Genomic DNA, 20,284 nt, shown 5'->3' on the forward strand with positions numbered 1-20,284 from the left:
GTCAGCAAAAGCGCCCGCCTCTGGGCCCGCCTCCGGGGCCCGGGTCTAACGAGAGCCGGGAAGTGGCGCTGCTGCCGCTGCTGCTTTCTCGTCTCTGGCGCCTGACCCATCCCAGCACCGGTGATGCCAAGGCCGCTGCGAGGGGCGAGCGAGAGTCGGGGTTGAGCCCCAACTGAGCCGAGGGCTCGCGCTCTTCTGGTCTCCCGGGCCCGCCCCATTAGAAGGTAACCGCCCCTCAGCTGCGGCCTTTCTCCCTGCGGGTCGCTCCCCAGCCCCTGCCGCCAAGAGGTTTGCCCCTCTCTCCCTCCACCCTTTTTATTCCAGGACCATTACCTTTGCCTGCCCTCGCAGATCTTACCAGAACGGCTAACGTGTAAAGAGTGTCGAATGGGAAACTTTTAAAAAGCAACCTATTGATGTTGTGTTCCTGAAGTTGTCTAAATAATTCCCCAAAAAAATCCTCCCAAGCGTCAACCAGTTTTCCCATTACTTGGCGAGATGGTACGCCTTAGAATCAATATTTTGCCATTTGTGATAGTCCGTCCTCCTATCTTAAATACACCCCGCACACGCTTTTGAAATCGAAAACTCGAACTTGGTTGAGTCCATATAATTTTCACAGATAATTTGCTGACTTCGTAAAATATGAAAATTCGTTACAGATTATATTTGTAAACTTAAAAATACATGTACAGGTCAGTGTCCTTCAAGGCACTGAAACATTCATATAACAAAACGTATCATTTCATAATTTGGCAATAATGTGCTAAGTTAGTGATTCGAAAGACCTTTATTTGCATCATCAAAATGTGACGCTAAAATTTCCTCTTAACACCACACCAGAGAAAAATATTAAGACAACCAAAAAGGTACCCACCCATAGTATTAGTGAAAAATCAATGGCTAAGGTTCTTTCTGAGCTCCCGGGCTCTTCCTGATGTAGGTAGGTAAGCTATCATGTTTATTTGAAAGCACTTTCTTGCTCTTAGCCTGAGGGGAGGTTAAGAGTAACCTCAGAATTTTTCCTTCATCTGAAAGGGTTAGTGTAAATAATCTACTTGAAAGAAAAACCAGAAAACACTTAAATGGTGTCTGGAGAAGAGGAATTTCTTAATTCATCTAGCTGGAGTCCGTTGTTCCTATCTATTACTAAGAAGTAAGGAAGGTGTATAAATCTGGCATAATTAAATCAGTGATTGCCTATATTGGTTTTACTTGGAATGAAGAATGTCTGGTTTAAATTGCGTCTGGGTTTATTTTCCTTTTTAGAAATGAGTGGTGGATTGGCCCCAAGTAAAAGCACAGTGTATGTATCCAACTTGCCCTTTTCCTTGACCAACAATGACTTATACCGGGTAAGTAAATTTTAGTATGGTTATCTACTGAATTGTCTATTTGAGATACATATTTAGCTGAAGCAAGCATTTCTCCTTAGCAGAATTCTTAATAAGTACCTTACAAGGCACTTGAACCACCAATACCAAAGACCTCTATTGCAAATGTAAGTGAAAAAAATTAGACACTTTAATTTCCAAAGAGAATTTGCAGTGCTTTTATAGAGAGTAACAAGTTCTTTATACACACGGAAGACATAGCTAGCATAATGAAGTGGGAGCAACTTGTGATACGCTAATGTTCCCTGCTCGCTTACTTGGCTTTTGACACTGGTAGTAGGGTGGAGGTTTTGGAGGAAAGGGCTGATCGAAGCAAACAGATCCCTTTTCTAACCCTCAAATTCTGAAAGTATGTCTTAATTTACATATGTGGCAGAAACTTAACAGTTTCATAAATTTTGTTAATAAATCAATTCAGGATAGAGGTGACTGAGGGGGAGAAAAAACCCTTCCAGCGTCTTTTTTCACCTCTTTACCTTACAGAGAACAAAATTTCCTGTGCCTGTCCTGCAGATGGGTGGTTGAAAGGAAATGGAAAGAATGACATGAATCCTTTCATTCAAGTGTGACCTCTTCTCTCCATATTTTGGGTAGACTTTAAGTAGAGAGATGCTGCATAGGTGCTACATAATACTTGATTAATTACTTAGCTAACTAAGATAGCTTGAGTCTCAAAGAACAGAGGAGAAAATAAACATTAGCTTTCTTCCTTGTATCAAAATAGAGACATTTCTGTGTTTGTTGAAAGCTTACTATATGCTGAGCACTCTTACATGTACTAGGAATACATCAGTGAACAAAAAGATAAAAATCCCTCTTGACACTAACAATATAGCAAGATAGAGAAACAATGTGAAATATAAAAATTTGTTAAGTGCTAAGTTAATGTTAAGATGTTAGGTGCTAAAGAGAAAAAATAAAGCAGGAAAGGAGGACTATTAAATGTTAGCTTGGGAATGGAGGTGAAATTTTACATGGGTGGTATAAATCTTTATTAAGAAGGTGACTTTTGGATAAAGACCTGAAGGAAGTGAGAGGCAGCCATGCAGATGCCTAGGGGACAAGCATTTCAGGCACAGTCAATCAAGTGGAGAGAAGAGGAGGGGCAGTCAGAGGTAAGCCCATACAGGGGTGCCTTATAGGGCCTACATAGAGAATGGTTAGGACTCTGAGTGAAATGAGAAGCGTTTAGAAAGTGTTATACAGAAAACTATCTGTATTAGTCTTCAGAATTCAGTGTTGCTAACACTGCAATCCAGTTATACTATATTCTAGCATTACACAACTTAATCACAGACCTCAAAAATTTATTCGTGTTGATTGCATATATTAATGTATACTAAGACGTTTCTAAGAAGTATTACATAATAAATAAGAACTATTAGTATATAGTTGGAGGCTGAAACAATAGAAATAGATGAGATGTTGAAGTACAAGTGAAGAAAGGGCCAACTATAAAGTTCCACCAACATATTAAGGGTGGGCAGAAGAAAGAGACCAGTTGGAATGGGTTTTTAATTATAGAAGCTTTTTTGTTTTATAAGTGGTCTAAGGACCTGTCTTCTGAAACAGTAATTGCTTGATGGGGTGGGGATAGGCTCGGAATAGTGATATTCCACTATATTAACATCTGAAGCACAAGGTTTCTCTGGAGCTGTGGTGAGGTTGATGGTTACCAGGATATACCACAGGAACACAGCATTTGTGCAATGTGGGTACCTTCACTCTACCACACCTATAAAGTGGGTTTTTTCCTCTGTATGCACTCTTTTGTCAGACATTTAGGAACTGAGGCAGATACCTGTGACTCCAATGACAAAAATAAGAATATTATTCTAGTCACTAAAAAAATACATCTTTTGGGGCCTGCCTTATAGATTAAAGGTTAAAATTTTTCATAAACCAACAAAGAATGTGGTCAGTGTATAACCTGAAAATTTAATTTTTTTATGATTTTAAATTAAATTGTAAATTATTATGTGGTCTTCTGTTTCAGATATTTTCCAAGTATGGCAAAGTTGTAAAGTAAGTATTCACATCAAATTTTTAAATTTCATTTAAAAGCTTAGCTGAATTTGCTTCTCCATTATTTTTTTAATGGAAGTAGATTTACTATTTTTCTATAAAACATATTTGATATCAAAGAAAATGAAAATACTATTGTTAACATTTTTATGTATACTTCCATCATTTTTCCATGTGCATAAACGTGTATAGACAGTTTTTTAAGAGACTCAATTCTGTACGTGCAACTTTGTTGTCTTTTTTTTAACTTGACATTATATCATAAGTATCTTTCCATGTCCTATAAAAATACATTCTCATATTTAATGATTTCATGTTATTCCTTTATATATCATTATTTAAATAATGTAATTTTTTATCATATTACTAAGAACTAAAACTGATTCTGTTATCCAACATAAGTCATAAATTAAAGGCTCCAATTAAATATATATTTTGGTTACTAGAAGGTGTATTATCAAGTATACTATAAATGGATTATCAGTTGTCAAACAAATAGAATATAAAAACTAATATTTCAATGCATATGCTATGTAAAGTGCTTATGAGACTGATAAATAAATAAAAAACATATTCTTTGCCTTCATAGAAAGTTTTGATATAATTGGAAAGACTAGAAACATACAGAAATGGCAGGAATGATAATATCAGTTGGGGGTCAGAGTTAAGAAAGGATAAAACGAACTTGAAGTTCTCATTTAATTCACTATTTTAAATCAATCAAGCAACTATATTATGGGGCAAAAAGTAAAAGCAAGATACTGTCATTCTCTCTATCTTTTAATCAATATATATTCTGGTATAAATTTAAAATCCCAAGAATTAGGGCCAACCCTGGTGGCCTAGTGGTTAAGTTCAGCACACTCCACTTTGGCAGCCTGGGTTCAGTTCTTGGGCATGGACCCACACCTCTCTGTTAGTGGCCATGCTGTGCTGGTGGCTCACATACTAAAAAATAGAGGAAGATTGGCACAGATGTTACCACAGTGTGAATCTTCCTCAGCAAAACAAAACAAAACAAAACCAAGACTTTATGGTATATTTCTCTCAACTGGTTGTTTTTCTTCTAGCTTTTGATAAATGAATATTAAAACAGTTGAAGTTCATTTGCATCCTGAGGTTAACTTCTTTTCAACTTACTTCTCTATTAAAAAATCATCAAAAATGCTTCTAGGTACACTTTTGGGTCTTCAGAATTTCAAACAGTCATTATCAATCAAAACACTAATGATGATATGTAACAATGAGTATATAAATATGCTAGGCATTCTTCTAACCTATTTACACATATTATCTCATTAAATTCCCACAACTACCTTTTAAGGTAGATACTGTTGTTAACCCAATATTGTAAATGACAAAACTGAAGCACACAGTAAACATAAAGTATATTGCTAGTTAGTGTTGGAGACAAGATTTGAATCCAGCAGTTGATTCCAGAGCCTACTTAATTAGCTCTGCCATTACCTTTCCTTGGTTTTCCCTGTCTATCAGAATCTCTGAGTGAATTTCCATATAAATATATAATTATAAACCATGAGAATGCTATGACGTTAAAGATACAGAGTTATAAGCACCTATAAACAGGGAAGATCTGATCTAGTCTAGAGAGTCAGGGTAGGTTTGCCTAAGTCAGTATCCTTTGAGTTGAAACCAAAGGCTAAGTAAGAGTTAAGTAGGCAAAAAGAAAGGGAGGAACATTTCAGGGAGAGGGAATAGCTTGTGTAATGGCCCTGTGGCAAGAGAAAATAAAGTGAGATCAAGAAACGGAAAGAAGGCCAACATGACTAGAGATGAGTGAGCAAAAGGAGAAAGCACAAGTTGAGTCCAGAGATGGAAACAGGTTGCCCTAATCTTGCTTCTTGACCATGTTACACGACACTTGTTTTTAATCCTAAGAGCACCAGGAATCTATTAAAGAATTTTAAATGAGGGAGTAACATGATTTATATTTTTAAGAGCTTATTCTGGTCTCAGTGTAGAGATTGGATTGGAGGTAAACATGAGCAGATGCAGGGAAACCAGTCCGAAAGCTGTATCTGTAGCCCAGGGGAGAAATTTGGACTGAGATGGTACAGGGGGAGAGGTAGAGATTTGTCAGACTTGAGAGAGGGTCAGATTTGAGAGACTGGTAGGCAGTCAAATGGGTACTACTTAGTGATATACTTACTTTGTATATAAGGGTTGTGTGAGCGAGAAGGGAGTGTTATGGATGACACCCCAGGTTTCCCAGAATAGTGTCTGCCTCATACTATGCGCTTAACTGAGTACATCTTGTACCTTATATCAGGATAGGGTGCCACCATCTATGTCTTCACATGCTGGAAACATGGGAATCATCCTGGATTTGTCCTTTTCAAATTCTTGGTATAATATTTTTTTCTGTTACCGTAGAAGGTATCAAAGTAGTGTATTGTAATTGGTTTATAGGTCTCTCTCTATACTCTAAGCTTTTTCCTGAGGGTAAAAACCTTGTCTTACTGCCTTTATGTTATCAGTGCTTAGTGGCTGGGCTTGAGGTTACTGGAGTGATTGAATGACCACATGAATAAACAAACAGATGCAACTTTTGAGAAACTACTTTCCCATTTGTATCTATCTTTTTGTTTTACTTCATATGGAGCTAGGCTTAGTAGAAGTTACAGAGACAACCTTAAAGGAGTTTATATTAAAATAGATGAGATGAGGCATTGTTTATACATAAATAGATTTCAGTAGAGACTGGCAGAAAGGAGGAGAAATTAGTTCCAGTTAGAAGACTTACTTGTTCTGAACCCTGAAGAATGAGTAAAATTCTAATAGGCAAAGATTGAGATTTGAAAGAAGATAGAAGCCATTTGAACAGAGGCACTGATGTGGGGGAGTTCAGGCCATGCTTTATGAACACTGAGTGGTTGTGGCTAGACCTCCTAGTTTGTGGGTGAGAAGGAGTGATGAAAGATGAGGAAAGAGGGAGCCAAATCATAAAGGATGTTGATTGCTGGACCAAAGAATAGGCAATTTGAAGAACCAAAGATTTTTGAGCAAAGGAATGATGTGATTTTATTTATTTCTTGAATGGAAGACTCTTCCACTAGCATATGAGAGAATTAACATCAAGGGAACCAGTAAGAATACACTATTAAAACTAATTTTCTTGTCCACCATGGACAAGAAAAAAAGCAGCTCAAATGGAAAAGAGGGGACAGATGAGAGAGATCATTAACTGAGGATGACTTAGAAAGCTAACACTTCTTGTGAAATAGTACTTTAAAAAACAATATTCATGACTTTGACCTTCACAAACATGAAAATTCCAAAAGTTAAAGCAACCATATTACTTCATGTTTCTTTTAAAATTGGTTAAAAACTTTCCTGCGTATCCTGACTAACTATGGTGGCCTTGAAGAGAACCGGTCTACACTTGAGCTTCATCAAGCACTTGGCTTCTCTTCTTTACTACTAAGCGCAATGAATACAGATGCACTCTTTCGAAAAACTAAACCATTTTAGTTGCTCATTTTTCCCTAAATTATTTCAACTTATGTTTCTTTTCTGAATGAAATAAGACATCTCTTTTCTTAATTTAGCAGCATTATTTTACCAGTTTCATTCCAATAACTAAGAACCTAAACCCAAATCCAAATAAAATAAATTTTAAAATGTGAAATGTAATATTAAATAAAATTTCTGTTTATTCACTTGTATCCTTTTGTCTCTTTGCCTGTTAATCAGGTTTTAGAAAGTTATTAAGCTTTGTCTTGAACATATCTTTTTTTTTACTATTTGAAAATAATTGCCAATTTATAAAAAGTTGCAAAAATAGTACAAAGAACATCAAAATATCCTTTACCCAAATTTACCTATTGTTAACATTTTACCCAGTTTATTTCATCATTTGCACTCTCTCTCTCCCTCATGTGTGTGTAAGTATGTATGTGTGTATATATATATATGTACATGTATGTGTGTATATATATATACGTATGTGTATACACAGTTTGGTTTTGGGAATCATTTGAAGGTAAGTTACAAACATCATCGCCCTTTACTCAGATACTTTCAGTTGTGTATTTCCTAAAACTAGGGTTATATATTATATAACCACAGTACAGTTACCAAATTCATAAATTTATAAAATAATTTTACTGAATCACCTGTCCATGTTCCCATTTTTCAGTTGACCTAATGATGTCCCACGTAGAATTTTTCCCCTCTGGTACAGGATCCAGTCTAGAGTTAGGTGTTGACTTTAACTGTCCTATCGTTTTAGCCTCCTGTAATCTGGAACATTTATAGAGCATATAGCTCTCTCCCATCGTTTTTCCCCCTCATTTTGTGTTTTTCTGATGTTGCCTCATGATTAGATTGGGGTTAAGTAGTCTTGGCTGGTATACTGTATAGGTGATGTTCTGTTCTGAGGGTATCAAATCTGGATTCATACAGTGTCCATCTGTCCCTCATTAGTGATATTAATTTTAATCACCCAGTCAAGGTGTTGACCAATTTCTCCACTGTGTAATTATATTTTTTTCCCTTTGCAACTAATAAGTAGTCTGTGGGAGACACCCTTAAAACAGTGAAATATCCTATTCCACATCAAAATTTCATGTTAGATTTAGCATTCATTAAGGATTCTTGCCTGATCCAGTCTTTACCGTGATTGTTGTAAATGGTGATTTTCCAACTCCAGCGTTCTGTACATTCACTAGTCATCCCTTGGCCTTCTGCTGTAAGCAAGAGCCCTACTTTCTCCCTCATTTATCTTCTATTTCTTATTAATATAGACTTATGAATTCTTAATTTTTTCTATGGTTTATAACTCAATACTATACTTAATTGGTACTGAGATTGTCCTAGATTTGGCCAATGGGAGCTCCTTCTACCTGACTTCTGTATTCTTGTTCCATGCTCCATCGTTTCTTTTTTTTTTAAGGATAACAAGATGTTCCAAGTTCATCTTGTACTTACCCTGGCCCAGCCTTGAAATCAGCCATTTCTCCCAAGAGCTTTGTTGAACATTGTTTTTTAAACTGTATTTAATGACATGCTGAACAAGGGTCACAGGATGAGGGATGTGTAACAGGTCAGGACAAAGAGTAGGCTCTGTGCTCTTATCACCATTCCTGTCACATAGGTACCTTGGATGGTATGGCTAAGGACCACAGAACTGGAGATTCTTTAAAAGAATATTAAGAATACAATTAGATTCTAAAACCTAGAAAAAAATAATTTAAGATTCCTCAGTTTTGTTTTGGCTTTTCCTGCATGGTGAGGGAGTTAGCAGAGAAGAGGAATTATGCCTACTCTCCAAGATTCCATTGTCTCTGTAATCTCTTTACTTCATCCTTCAACCTCTGATTAACGTTTGCTTTATCAGATGCTCCTAATAGCTCTGCTCACTTGTGTTAAATCAGTATCACACTTTCTCATTTCCATGCTCCTTGATATCCCATGATGTTGAAGAGATAGCTGATTTGTCAGATGTATTAATTTCTCTTACTTTGTGTTTTATTAACCCTTATTTGAACACTTGAGTTTTCCAAGTATTTATTAAAATCTATTTTATTTACTACTGCCTCATTATTTTTAACTGCCTATTCGTTTATGCTTTAAGGGTTACCATTATGAAAGATAAAGATACCAGGAGGAGTAAAGGGGTTGCATTTATTTTATTTTTGGATAAAGACTCTGCACAAAACTGTACCAGGGCAATAAACAACAAACAGGTAAGCCATTTTTTAACCCAAAAGCCTTTTTGCTCATTCAGGCTAAACATGTGGGGGATGCAGTGGATGGTCAAGTCTGATGGGTACAGTAGATTCTGAGGGTATTTAACTTATGGGAGAGAAAAGAGGTCAAAACTCTACTGGGTTCCCAAAACATTGGTAGAATCTAAGGAATAAGAATATATTCTACTGGATAGAATTTATCACAGCTGAGTAGGGAATTGCTATAATAATCTAAAAAATAAAATGGAATTGAAGGTTTGAGGAAATGGGATCAAATAACTGTAGTTTTAGGTTTCGATGAAATACATCCTTCTGCAATTACATTTTTTTCTGGTTTAGTTATTTGGTAGAGTGATAAAAGCAAGCATTGCTATTGACAATGGAAGAGCAGCTGAGTTTATCCGAAGACGAAACTACTTTGATAAATCTAAGTGTTATGAATGTGGGGTGAGTATACCTAAAACAATGCAATTTTCCATAGTTTACTGTAAGGTATTTTTCACATCAGTGTTTTATTTGTGTTCTCCAAAACTTCTGACTGGCTAAAACTGGGTTATGAAAGTTATTTTACTTTGGAATTCCAGACTCATCTAAGGAAACTCAATTGAAATGCAGTACGTAAAGATAACCTGAGCTGGGTAATATAGAGCGGTATTTTCTCTAGTTTCTAAATCTTTGAAAATTGTTAGATTAAAAACTGTTAGACTAATTACTTTACTGTTTTGAAAGATTTTAGTTCCCCATAAGTTTTTGTGTTAATAGGATATTACCTGTTTCTATAATACTTTGCCAGTGTTTAAGCATTACAGCTCAGTATAAGCATTATCTTATGACCTATTAATTAGGATATTGTATTAATAGGAATAATATTCCTATTAGTACTGCAAATGTTTTGTAACTGAACTATCCCCAAATGTTCATACCTAGTTCCCATCATCTGTCGTTATCCATTTAAACTTTTGGTGATTAGAGATATATAGCCAGAGAACAATTTTGCACAAGGCCCATAATGATAGCAAGAGAACTTCAGTGTTGGTCTTAATTGCTGTCACTTTCCAAAATGCCTATATAAAATACTTTAAAAAACAGGGTCCAGCTGTATTACTGGGGAGAGGATTACTGAGAGACATTTTCCTGGCTAAAAAATCATGAGGAAGATACAAGGAAATGATTTGGGGTCCTTTCCTCCGCTGCCACTCCCTACTTCTCCTTCCCCCAAAAGATATATAGATAAACAGATAGACAGATGGATGGATGGATAGATGGATAGAAGGAAAGAGCAAGCAAGGCCTTGGGTACGTTCTGTCAATTTCTGTGATTCTAACCTGTGATTCTCACCTCTTAAGTTAATGTTTCAGAAACTGTGTTCTAGAGTCCTGAGTTTTGTTTAAAAAGAAAAGAAAAGGAAGGAAGGAATGGAGGAGTAGTCATGGTCACATATGGTTAGATAGATTAGTATGTATCCTCATATTCACAGTAAATATCAAATTATCTGAGAAATCCTGGATGAATCTATTAATCTGTCTTTTTGGTTTATGGATCCATAGATTTGTTAGACTTTGTACATGTTTATATTTCTTAAATTCCCCCCCGCCCCGAAAAGAATCTGCTTACATTTATTTAGCCTAGTTTTTCCCAAAGTTATTTTACTACTAAATTCTTTTTTTTAAAATATGGGATATGTTAACATATTTTCTTATGCCATTATTCCAAAAACAGTTTGGAAAATGCTTCTCTAAGTACATTCTCTCAGCAATTCATTAACAATAACACCTCTTGGGTTCAGCCATGTCCCCAGATATTCAAAGTACACAGTCTATTTGATGCTTTGTGAACTAAAAAAGCATGATTATTTTTCTCTTCTATTGTTCTAATCCTGGCTTAGGCTCTCTACACTCCCTTTCTCTCACATATTACTTCATAAATGTAATTTAGTGAGCTAATGTACAGATTATACAGTCCTGTGTTGCTTAACAGTGGGGATACTTATGAGAAATGTGTCATCAGGCAATTTTGTCACTGTGACATCATAGTGCATGCTTGCACAAACCTAGATGGTATAGTCTGCTACACATCTAGGTTATATGGTACTAATTTTATGGGACCATCGTCTCATATGTGGTCCATTGTTGACCAAGACGCCATTGTCCTGTGTATGACTGTAGTTCATTGTCTTATGTTTTACAAATCAGTATTTTGGCTCATTATCATGTTATGGCTAGTTTGGCACTGTCAAATATGAATATAGTGCAAGCCATAAATGTAATTTTAAATTTTCAAGTAGCCACATTAAAAAAAGAAACAGGAAGAGGTCAGCCCCATGGCCTAGTGGTTAAGTTTGACACACTTTGCTCTGGCAGCCCGGGTTCACAGGTTTGGATCTCAGGTGCAGACCTACACCACTCATCAGCCATGCTGTTGTGGTGACCCACATATAAAGTGGAGGAAGATTGGCACAGATGTTAGCTCAGGGCTAATCCTTCTCAGCAGAAAAAAAAAGAAAAGAACCAGATAAAAATAAATAATATCTTATATTTAACCCAATATATATCTACAATATCATTTGAACACATAATTAATATTTTTAAAAATTAATATATTTTACATTATTCAAAATCCAGTGTGTATTTACCCTTATCATGCATATCAATTCAGACAGGTTCTTAGTAGCCACAAAAGAATTATACCTGGTGGCTACCATAATTGGACAGTGCAGGTAAAGTCTAGATGTAAAAGGAGCAAAATGAAATTAATAGGAAAAGTGAGGAAGACTTTAACTTTTCCGTTTGTTTTTAAAACAGAATGTTAAGCAACATTTTGGAAGTTAACAGGAATAGTTTTGTCCCCATTATATCAAATAATAACTTAAAATTTTTACATTTAAGATAGGTGGTCCATTTCCACTTAAATTTTGAATTGTTTTATATCCTGAAACTTGAGATTTAAAATGTTTGTAAGGGGGCCCGCCCTGTGGCCGAGTAGTTAAAGTTCCACACATTCCACTTCGGTAGCCTGGGGTTCACAGGTTCACATCCTGGGTGCTGACTTATTCTACTCATCAGCCATGATGTGGAGGCATCCCACATATAAAGTGGAGGAAGATTGGCACAGTTGTTAGCTGAGGGCTAATCTTCCTCAAGCAAAAAAAAGGCAGCATTGGCAATGGATGTTAGCTCAGGGTAAATCTTCCTCACACATAATAATAATAAAATGTTTGTAGGAAGAATACTTCTTTTAGTGAAACTACTAAAATACTCCCTTATTGTTAAAGTTGTTTATTGGGAGTTATAATATCATAATCTCTTCCTTCTAAATATTAAAGTAATCAGTTTTGTTGATTTCTTTGTGTATATTCCCAGTGTGACAGTATTCTTTTGTAACTTCTAAAACCTTTTAGTCTTAGGGTACCAGGCAAGATTCTGTTAATAACACAACAAATATAGTATTTTTCTTTCCTTTTTAATGGGAAACAAAAGGAAAGTGGACACTTAAGTTATGCCTGTCCTAAAAATATGCTTGGAGAACGTGAACCTCCAAAGAAGAAGGAGAAAAAGAAAAAAAAGAAAATTCCTGAACCAGAAGAAGAAATGTATGTATAACCATTCTTACTAAGTACTTTATTGTGTGCTTCTGTCTTTGTACTCTTGACTGAGTGTATTCTGATTTTTTTTTTTGGTAATAATTTAGTGAAGGAGTAGAAGAGAGTGAAGATGAAGGGGAAGACCCAGCTCTTGACAGCCTCAGCCAGGCCATAGCTTTCCAGGTACTGAGCAGTTCCTTTAAAAGACACCATGCAACAGCTGCCTTGGGTTAACAGTTGTGTATTCCTTGCTTACTTTATTGATCGTCTCCTCATGGCAACCTCCGTCTTTCCCCTTCACTTCCTAAACTTTAGGAGGCAGGCTATTTCTTTAAGATCTTTAGAGCAGCGTGATGGAAAAGTTCTCCTTGGTTCTTTGTAGATTTTAAGGGCCCCATAACTCTTTTAATGTTTTAATCTGTTTTCATTATAGAATTGAGCAGAACTATTTGATTAAAATGAATTTATCCCAACAGAAAAGATTTTATTAAAGATAGTGTTTTATTTTTTTTGGTCCTTTTTTTTCAGGCAACATTGGTTTATAACATTATATAGGTTTCAGGTATACAACATTATAATTCAACATCTATATACACCACAGCATGCTCACCACCAAAAGTCTAGTTTCTATTTGTCACCATACAATTGACCACCTTCACTCATGTTGCCCTTACCCTACCTTCCTTCCCCCTGTAACCACCAATCTATTGTCTGCTTCTGAGTTTTTTGTTTTTTTCTTTGTTTTGTTTTTTATATTCCACATATGAGTGAAATCATACAGTATTTGTGTTTCTCCATCTGATTTATTTTACTTAGCATAATACCCTCAGGGTCCATCCATGTTGTCATAAATGGCAAGATGTTATCCTTTTTTATGGCTGAGTAGTATTCTGTTGTATGTATATCATGTGCGACATAATGACATTCGGTCAGTGATATACCATATATACAATGGTGGTCCCATAAGATTAGTACCATATAGCTTGAGTGTGTAGTAGCCTATATCATCTGGGTTTGTGTAAGCATACTCTATGATGATCACACAATGACAAAATTGCCTAGCGATGCATTTCTCAAAAGGTATCCTCCTTGTTAAGCAACACGACCATATATGCTGCATCTTTATCCATTCATCCGTTTATGGGCACTTAGGTTGTTTCCATATTTTAGCTATTATAAGTAATGTTGCAGTGAACATAAGGGTGTACATATCTTTTCAAATTAGTGTTTTCATATTCTTCAGATAAATATCCAGAAGTAGAATAGCTAGATCTATGGTAGTTCTATTCTTAATTATTTGAGGAATCTCCATAGTGTTTTCCATAATGGCTGCACCAGTTTACATACCCACCAACAACGTATGAGGGTTCTCTTTTCTCCACATCCTCTCCAACACTTATTTCTTGTCTTTTTGATAATAGCCATTCTAATGGGTGTGAGATGATGTCTCATTGTGGTTTTGATCCGCATTTCCCAAATAATTAGTGATATTGAACATCTTGTGTGCCCATTGGCCACCTGTATGTCTTCTTTGGAAAAATGTCGATTCTGCCCTTTTTTTAATCAGGTTATTTGTTTTTTGTGTTGTTGAATTGTTTGAGTTCTTCATATATTTTGGATGCTAACCCCTTATTAGATCAAAGATATCGTTTTAAAAGAAGCTTCACTTCAAAACAAAACCAAAACCATACTTTTACCCATTAAAGGCCCTAACACAAGTACAGGCATACCTCACTTTATTGTGCTCTGCAAATACTGTGTTTCGCAGATATTGCGTCTTTTACAAATGAAGGTTTGTGGCAACTCTGTGTTGAGCAAGTCCATCAGCACCATTTTTCCAACAGCATTTGCGTGCTTCACGTCTCTGTGTTATGTTTTGTTAATTCTCACAATATTTCAAACTTTTTCACTATTATTATATTTCTTGTGGTGATCTGTGATCAGTGATCTTTGATGTTACTATTATAATTGTTTTGAGGTGCCATGAACTGCACCCATACAAGACAGTGAACTTAACTGATAGATGTTGTGTGTGTTCTGACTGCTCCCCTAACTGGCCATTACCCCATATCTCACCCTCTCCTCAGACTTCCCTACTCCCTGAGACAGGATAACATTGAAGTTAGGCCAGTTAATAACCCTGCAGTGGCCTCTAAGTGTTGAAGTGAAAGGAAGAGTCACACATCCCTCACTTTAAATCAAAAGCTAGAAATGATTAAGCTTAGTGAGGAAGGCATGTCGAAAGCTGAGATAAGGCCAAAAGCTAGGCCTCTTGCGCCAAACACTTAGCCAAGTTGTGCATACAAAGGAAAAGTTCTTGGAGGAAATTAAAAGTGCTACTCCATTGAACACATATATGACAAGAAAGTGAAACAGCCTTATTGCTGATGTGGAAAAAGTTTTAGTGGTCTGGATAGAAGATCAAACCAACAACAACATTCCCTTAAACCAAAGCCTAATCCAGAGCAAGACCCTTACTCTCTTCAATTCTATGAAGGCTGAGAGAGGTGAGGAAGCTTCAGAAGAAAAGTTTTAAGGTAGCAGAGGTTGGTTCATGAGGTTTAAGGAGAGAAGCCATCTCCATAACAAAAAAGTGCAAGGTGAAGCAGCAAGTGGTGATGTAGAAGCTGCAGCGAGTTATCCAGAAGATCTAGCTAAGATAATTAAGGAAGGTGGCTACACCAAACAACACATTTTCAATGTAGAGGAAACAGCCTTATGTTGGAAGAAGATGCCATCTAGGACTTTCCATAGCCACAGAGGAGAAGTCAGTGCCTGGCTTCAAACCTTCAAAGGACAGGCTGACTTCTTAGGGGCTAATGCAGCTGATGACTTTTAAGTTGAAACCAATGCTCATTTACCATTCTGAAAATCCTAGGGCCATTAAGAATTATGCTAAATCTACTCTGCCTATGGTCTATAAATGGAACAACAAAGACTGGATGACAGCACATCTGTTTACAACATGGTTTACTGAACATTTTAAGCCCTCTGGTGAGATGTACTGCTCAGAAAAAACAGATTCCTTTCAAACTATTACTGCTCATTGACAATGCACCTGCTTACCCTAGCGCTCTGATAGAGATGTACAATGCAATTATTGTTGTTTTCATGCCTGCTAACATGGCATAAAGCCCATGGATCAAGATGCAATTTTGACTTTCAAGTCTTATTATTATTTCAAGAAATACATTTCATAAGGCTATAGCTGCCATAGATAGTGATTCAGTCTCTCTGATGGATCTGGGCAAAACCTTCTGGAAAGGATTCTCCATTCTAAATGCTATTAAGAACATTTGTGATTCATGGAAAGAGCTTAAAATATCAACATTAATAGGAGTTTGGAAGGAGTTGATTTCAACCCTCATGGATGTCTTAGGGGGTTCAAGACTTCAGTGGAGGAAGTAACTGCAGATGTGGTGGAAAGAGCAAGAGGACTAGAATTAGAAGTGAAGCCTGAAGATGTAACTGAATTGCTGCAATCTGATAAAACTTTAATGGATGAGAAGCTGCTTCTTATGGATGAACAAAGAAAGTGGTTTCTTGTGATGGAATCTGCTCCTGGTGAAGATTGTTGAAATGACAACAAAGGATTTAGAATATTCCATAAACCTAGTTGATAAAGCAGCAGCAGAGTTTGAGAGGATTGACTCCACTTTTGAAAGAAGTTCTGCTGTGGGTAAAATGCTATGAAACAGCATTGCATGCCACAGAGAAATCGATTGTGAAAGGAACAGTCAGTTGATGCAGCTGACTTCATTGTTGTCTTATTCTAAGAAATTGCCACAGCCACTCCAACCTTCAGCAACCACCACCCTCATCAGTCAGCAGCCATCAACACTAACTCCACCAGCAAAGAAAAGATTATGACTCTCTGAAGGCTTAGGTGATGGTTAGCATTTTTTAGCAGTAAAGTATTTTTTAATTAAGATAAGTATGTACATTGTTTTTTTAGACATAATGCTATTGCACACTTAAAAGACTACAGTATAGTGTAAACATAACTTTTATATGTGCTGGGAAACCAGAATTGCATGGGACTCACTTTATTGCAGTGGTCTGGAACCAAACCCGCAATATCTCCGAAGCATGCCTGTATATGAAACATTTTTTGATGAAGGGAATATAATCTCCTGGTTTTATATAACTACATTTTATTTTAATTTAGTTGATAAACTGTAGGTGCATATGTCAATTTATTTTTCCTTTTAGTTAACTAATGTCGTATTTTATATGATATTCCCACCTCCGGCAGGGATGGCAGATAGGCTTCATTTCACATGCCTGTCACTTAGTAGTAATTGCCTGGAATAATTTTGAGTAGCATGGTGAGACTAGGACATAACTCAGGGATGGGGGAGGGATGTCCTGATGGAGGAGAATTGTCTTCATGGGCTGGGAGAGTGGGGAGTGTTGGCACTTGTGGTGTGTTTTTGCCATGTTTTGAATTAGTGCACCATAAATAATATTAAACTGGCTCTTGGTTTTGTTTTGTTTTGTTTGTTTCCTGAATCACCTTACAGCAAGCCAAAATTGAAGAAGAACAAAAAAAATGGAAACCCAGTTCAGGGGGTCCCTCAACATCAGATGATTCAAGACGCCCAAGGATAAAGAAAAGCGCATATTTCAGTGATGAGGAAGAACTGAGTGATTAAAATTATATTTATTATATAAATATCATTAAAAAAATTTTTTTCAATCTTGGAGTACCAAGTTCAGTTGAAACTAAAGATTACTTTTAGAATTTGAGCATAAGAACACTTAGTCCCAGATAGTTTTTTACTATAAAATAGTTCATAGGAAATTGAGAAATAATTTAAAAGTATCATGTTTCTATCTTGCCTTAGCAGAGTAAAAATTAAGATTTGCTAATAACCATTAATCTTGAAAACAGTTCATTTGAATAAAAAAGAAAACTTAATACTATCATAGTAATGCTGTGTCATCCCAGGAAAAAAGATAGATATTAAAAATATTTGTTTGAGAAGTTCGTTATAAAAGTTTATTTGTGTCTGATTGGTTTACATGAGGACTTTTTAAATAAATTTCGTCTTTAAAACAGTAACTTCATAAAGACTGTGAAAAAGTTGAATGATTTATTGTTATTAAATGTTAATAAAGGGCTGGCCCCATGACCCAGTGGTTGGGTTCATGCTCTCTGCTTCGGTAGCCCAGGGTTTCACCAGTTCGGATGCTGGGTACAGACATGGCACCGCTCATCAGGCCATGCTGAGGTGGTGTCCTACATAGCACAACCAGAGGCACTCACAACTAGAATATGAAACTATGTACGGGGGACTTTAAAAAAAATTACACAATGTTATATGTCAATTATATCTCAATAAAAATAAATTTCCAAAAAAAATAAATGTTAATACAATTTTCAAGAGAATTTTGTTTTTAAATATGGATGTTTTGTCCTCTTATTTCTTTTAGCTTTAGCCCAGTGTAGATAAATTGTAATCACCCATAAAATATAAAGTCAAGGGGCAGGCCCAGTGGCGCAGCGGTTAAGTGCTCACATTCTGCTTCGGTGGCCTGGGGTTCACCAGTTCAGATCCCAGGTGTGGACACGGCACCACTTGGTGAGCCATGCTGTGGTAGGTGTCCCACATGTAAAGTAGAGGAAGATGGGCACAGATGTTAGCTCAGGGCCAGTCTTCCTCGGCAAAAAGAGGAGGATTGGCAGCAGATGTTAGCTCAGGGCTAATCTTCCCCCCCCCCCCAAAAAAATGTATAAAGTCAAGTAGCTCTAAAAGGCCTAAAACCAAGCAGCAGTAATTTGTCTGCCCGAACTATCCCCAGAATCAACTAACTTCTTGAGCTGCTTCTTTTCATATGTACGTACATGTATTTCCGCAACTTAATTCATAAAGGGATAAAGGAGAATTTCTGAATCTCCTATACTCCCCCCTGCCCCCTTCCATCTTCCTAATATGGCTATGTTAAAATTTTTTGTTAAATTCATATTTATTATTTTTATTCTATGACCATGTAAATAATGTTCAATTCTTAGCTAACGTGTGCTGCGATTACATTTTCCTAAAGTTAGTAACTGCCTCATTTTTCATGTATTATATTTCTTCGTGTTTACGATTAAGTCTTCCCATTCCTTCTGCAGATGGTTATATGGGAATGGGATTTTTGAGCCTTTAGTTTTCTACTTTGTCTATTTCTATACTGATTGAATGGTTTTAAAAAGAACACTCATTTCTTAGTTTTTTAATTACTAAAAGCAATAAAAATATTTCCCCTTTGAAAACTACAAAGCCAATTAAAGTGTTAAGCACTAGCCAGCAAAGAATCTTCTCGATTTCAATGAGGAATCCAGACAAAACAATGGAATGCTGGATTCTACTTTCTGTTCCACCCATTAATTCATCAAATTTAAAGCAAAGAAAAAAATTTGCCACAAAATATAGAAAAGTTTATATGAATACCTTAAAACACAGAATGGAAAATGAGCTAGTGACATATAGAAAATAAAAATAGTAAATAAAATGAAAAACATTCTTCATCATTATTATTAAAGAATCTATTACAACTAGTAGAACATTATTTTTTATATAATTAAAATAAAACTTGGGGCTGGCCTGGTGGCTCAGTGGTTAAGTGCACACGTTCCACTTCGGCTGCCCAGGGTTTGCCAGTTCAGATACCGGGTGTGGACATGGCACTGCTTGTCAAGCCATGCTGTGGCAGGCGTCCCACATGTAAAGTAGAGGAAGATGGGCAAGGATGTTAGCTTAGGGCCAGTCTTCCTCAGAAAAAAAGAGGAGGACTGGCAGCAGTTAGCTCAGGGCTAATCTTCCTAAAAAAAAAGAAAAGCAATGTTGATGAAAGTGATACAAGAGTACTTGTAGTATTATAAACTAGCTAATTTCTGAAGAATGATTTAACAATAAGTATTAAATATTAAGTATGTTCTATTGTTTGAACCAGAAATTACATTCTGTTTTATTCTAGGGTTCTAATCAGAAATACAGGTATTTAAGTACAAAGGTACATATTGTTACTTCAAATTCAAAACAGAAATAATTAAATGTCAACCAAAAATAATTAAAGCATGATACATCCAAAATGATAGATTAGGAAGCATTAAAATGTTTCAAAGAATTCCTAATGGTATGGAAAAACATTGTAGATAAAATATCAAGTACAAAATACCTGCTATTGTATGGATACATATATGCATATGGATGGAAAAAGTCCACTACTAAGGTAATAATGCATAGCAGTTAAGAGTATAGCCTCTTTTGACAGACATACCCAGCTAGGTTCCTGTGGCCACATTGCCACTTACAGCTGATGGCCTTGGGCCATTTGCTTAGCCTAAGTTATTTGAAAAACAAAAAGGTACAAACAACACAAAAGGACAAAGATTGTATGATTCTACTTATATAAGATACGTAGAATAATAGGCAAATTGATAGAGACAGAAAGTAGGGTAGAGGTTGCCAGGAACTGGGAGGAAGAGGGGAGGGAGTGGCAGTGTTTAATGGCTACAGAGTTTTTGTTGGGGATGATGAAAAATTTTGGACAGAGATAGTGGTGATGGTTATACAATGTTTTGA

At 36.2% G+C, this 20,284-nt stretch overlaps 1 protein-coding gene across 1 annotated transcript; it reads left to right on the forward strand.

The window, feature by feature from the left end:
• The first annotated feature begins 47 nt into the window (after window positions 1-47).
• Window positions 48-17,409, forward strand: ZCRB1 (zinc finger CCHC-type and RNA binding motif containing 1). Its single transcript, XM_046666818.1, has 8 exons — window positions 48-224; window positions 1,270-1,355; window positions 3,391-3,419; window positions 9,016-9,127; window positions 9,470-9,577; window positions 12,607-12,719; window positions 12,818-12,893; window positions 17,234-17,409. Exons 2-8 carry the CDS (start codon window positions 1,272-1,274, stop codon window positions 17,363-17,365), a joined length of 654 nt encoding a protein of 217 aa, XP_046522774.1. The 5' UTR covers window positions 48-224; window positions 1,270-1,271; the 3' UTR covers window positions 17,366-17,409.
• Window positions 17,410-20,284: the final 2,875 nt, after the last annotated feature.

This window comes from Equus quagga, chromosome 1 (genome assembly GCF_021613505.1).
Source record: "Equus quagga isolate Etosha38 chromosome 1, UCLA_HA_Equagga_1.0, whole genome shotgun sequence".
Taxonomy (NCBI): Eukaryota; Metazoa; Chordata; class Mammalia; order Perissodactyla; family Equidae; genus Equus; species Equus quagga.

Coding starts and splice junctions, on each gene's coding strand:
- ZCRB1 (XM_046666818.1), top strand. CDS start 1,272: ATGAGTGGTGGATTGGCCCCAAGTAAAAGCACAGTGTATGTATCCAAC. Junction 3,420..9,015: donor AAGTATGGCAAAGTTGTAAA/GTAAGTATTCAC, acceptor TTATGCTTTAAG/GGTTACCATTATGAAAGATA. Junction 9,578..12,606: donor CTAAGTGTTATGAATGTGGG/GTGAGTATACCT, acceptor GGGAAACAAAAG/GAAAGTGGACACTTAAGTTA.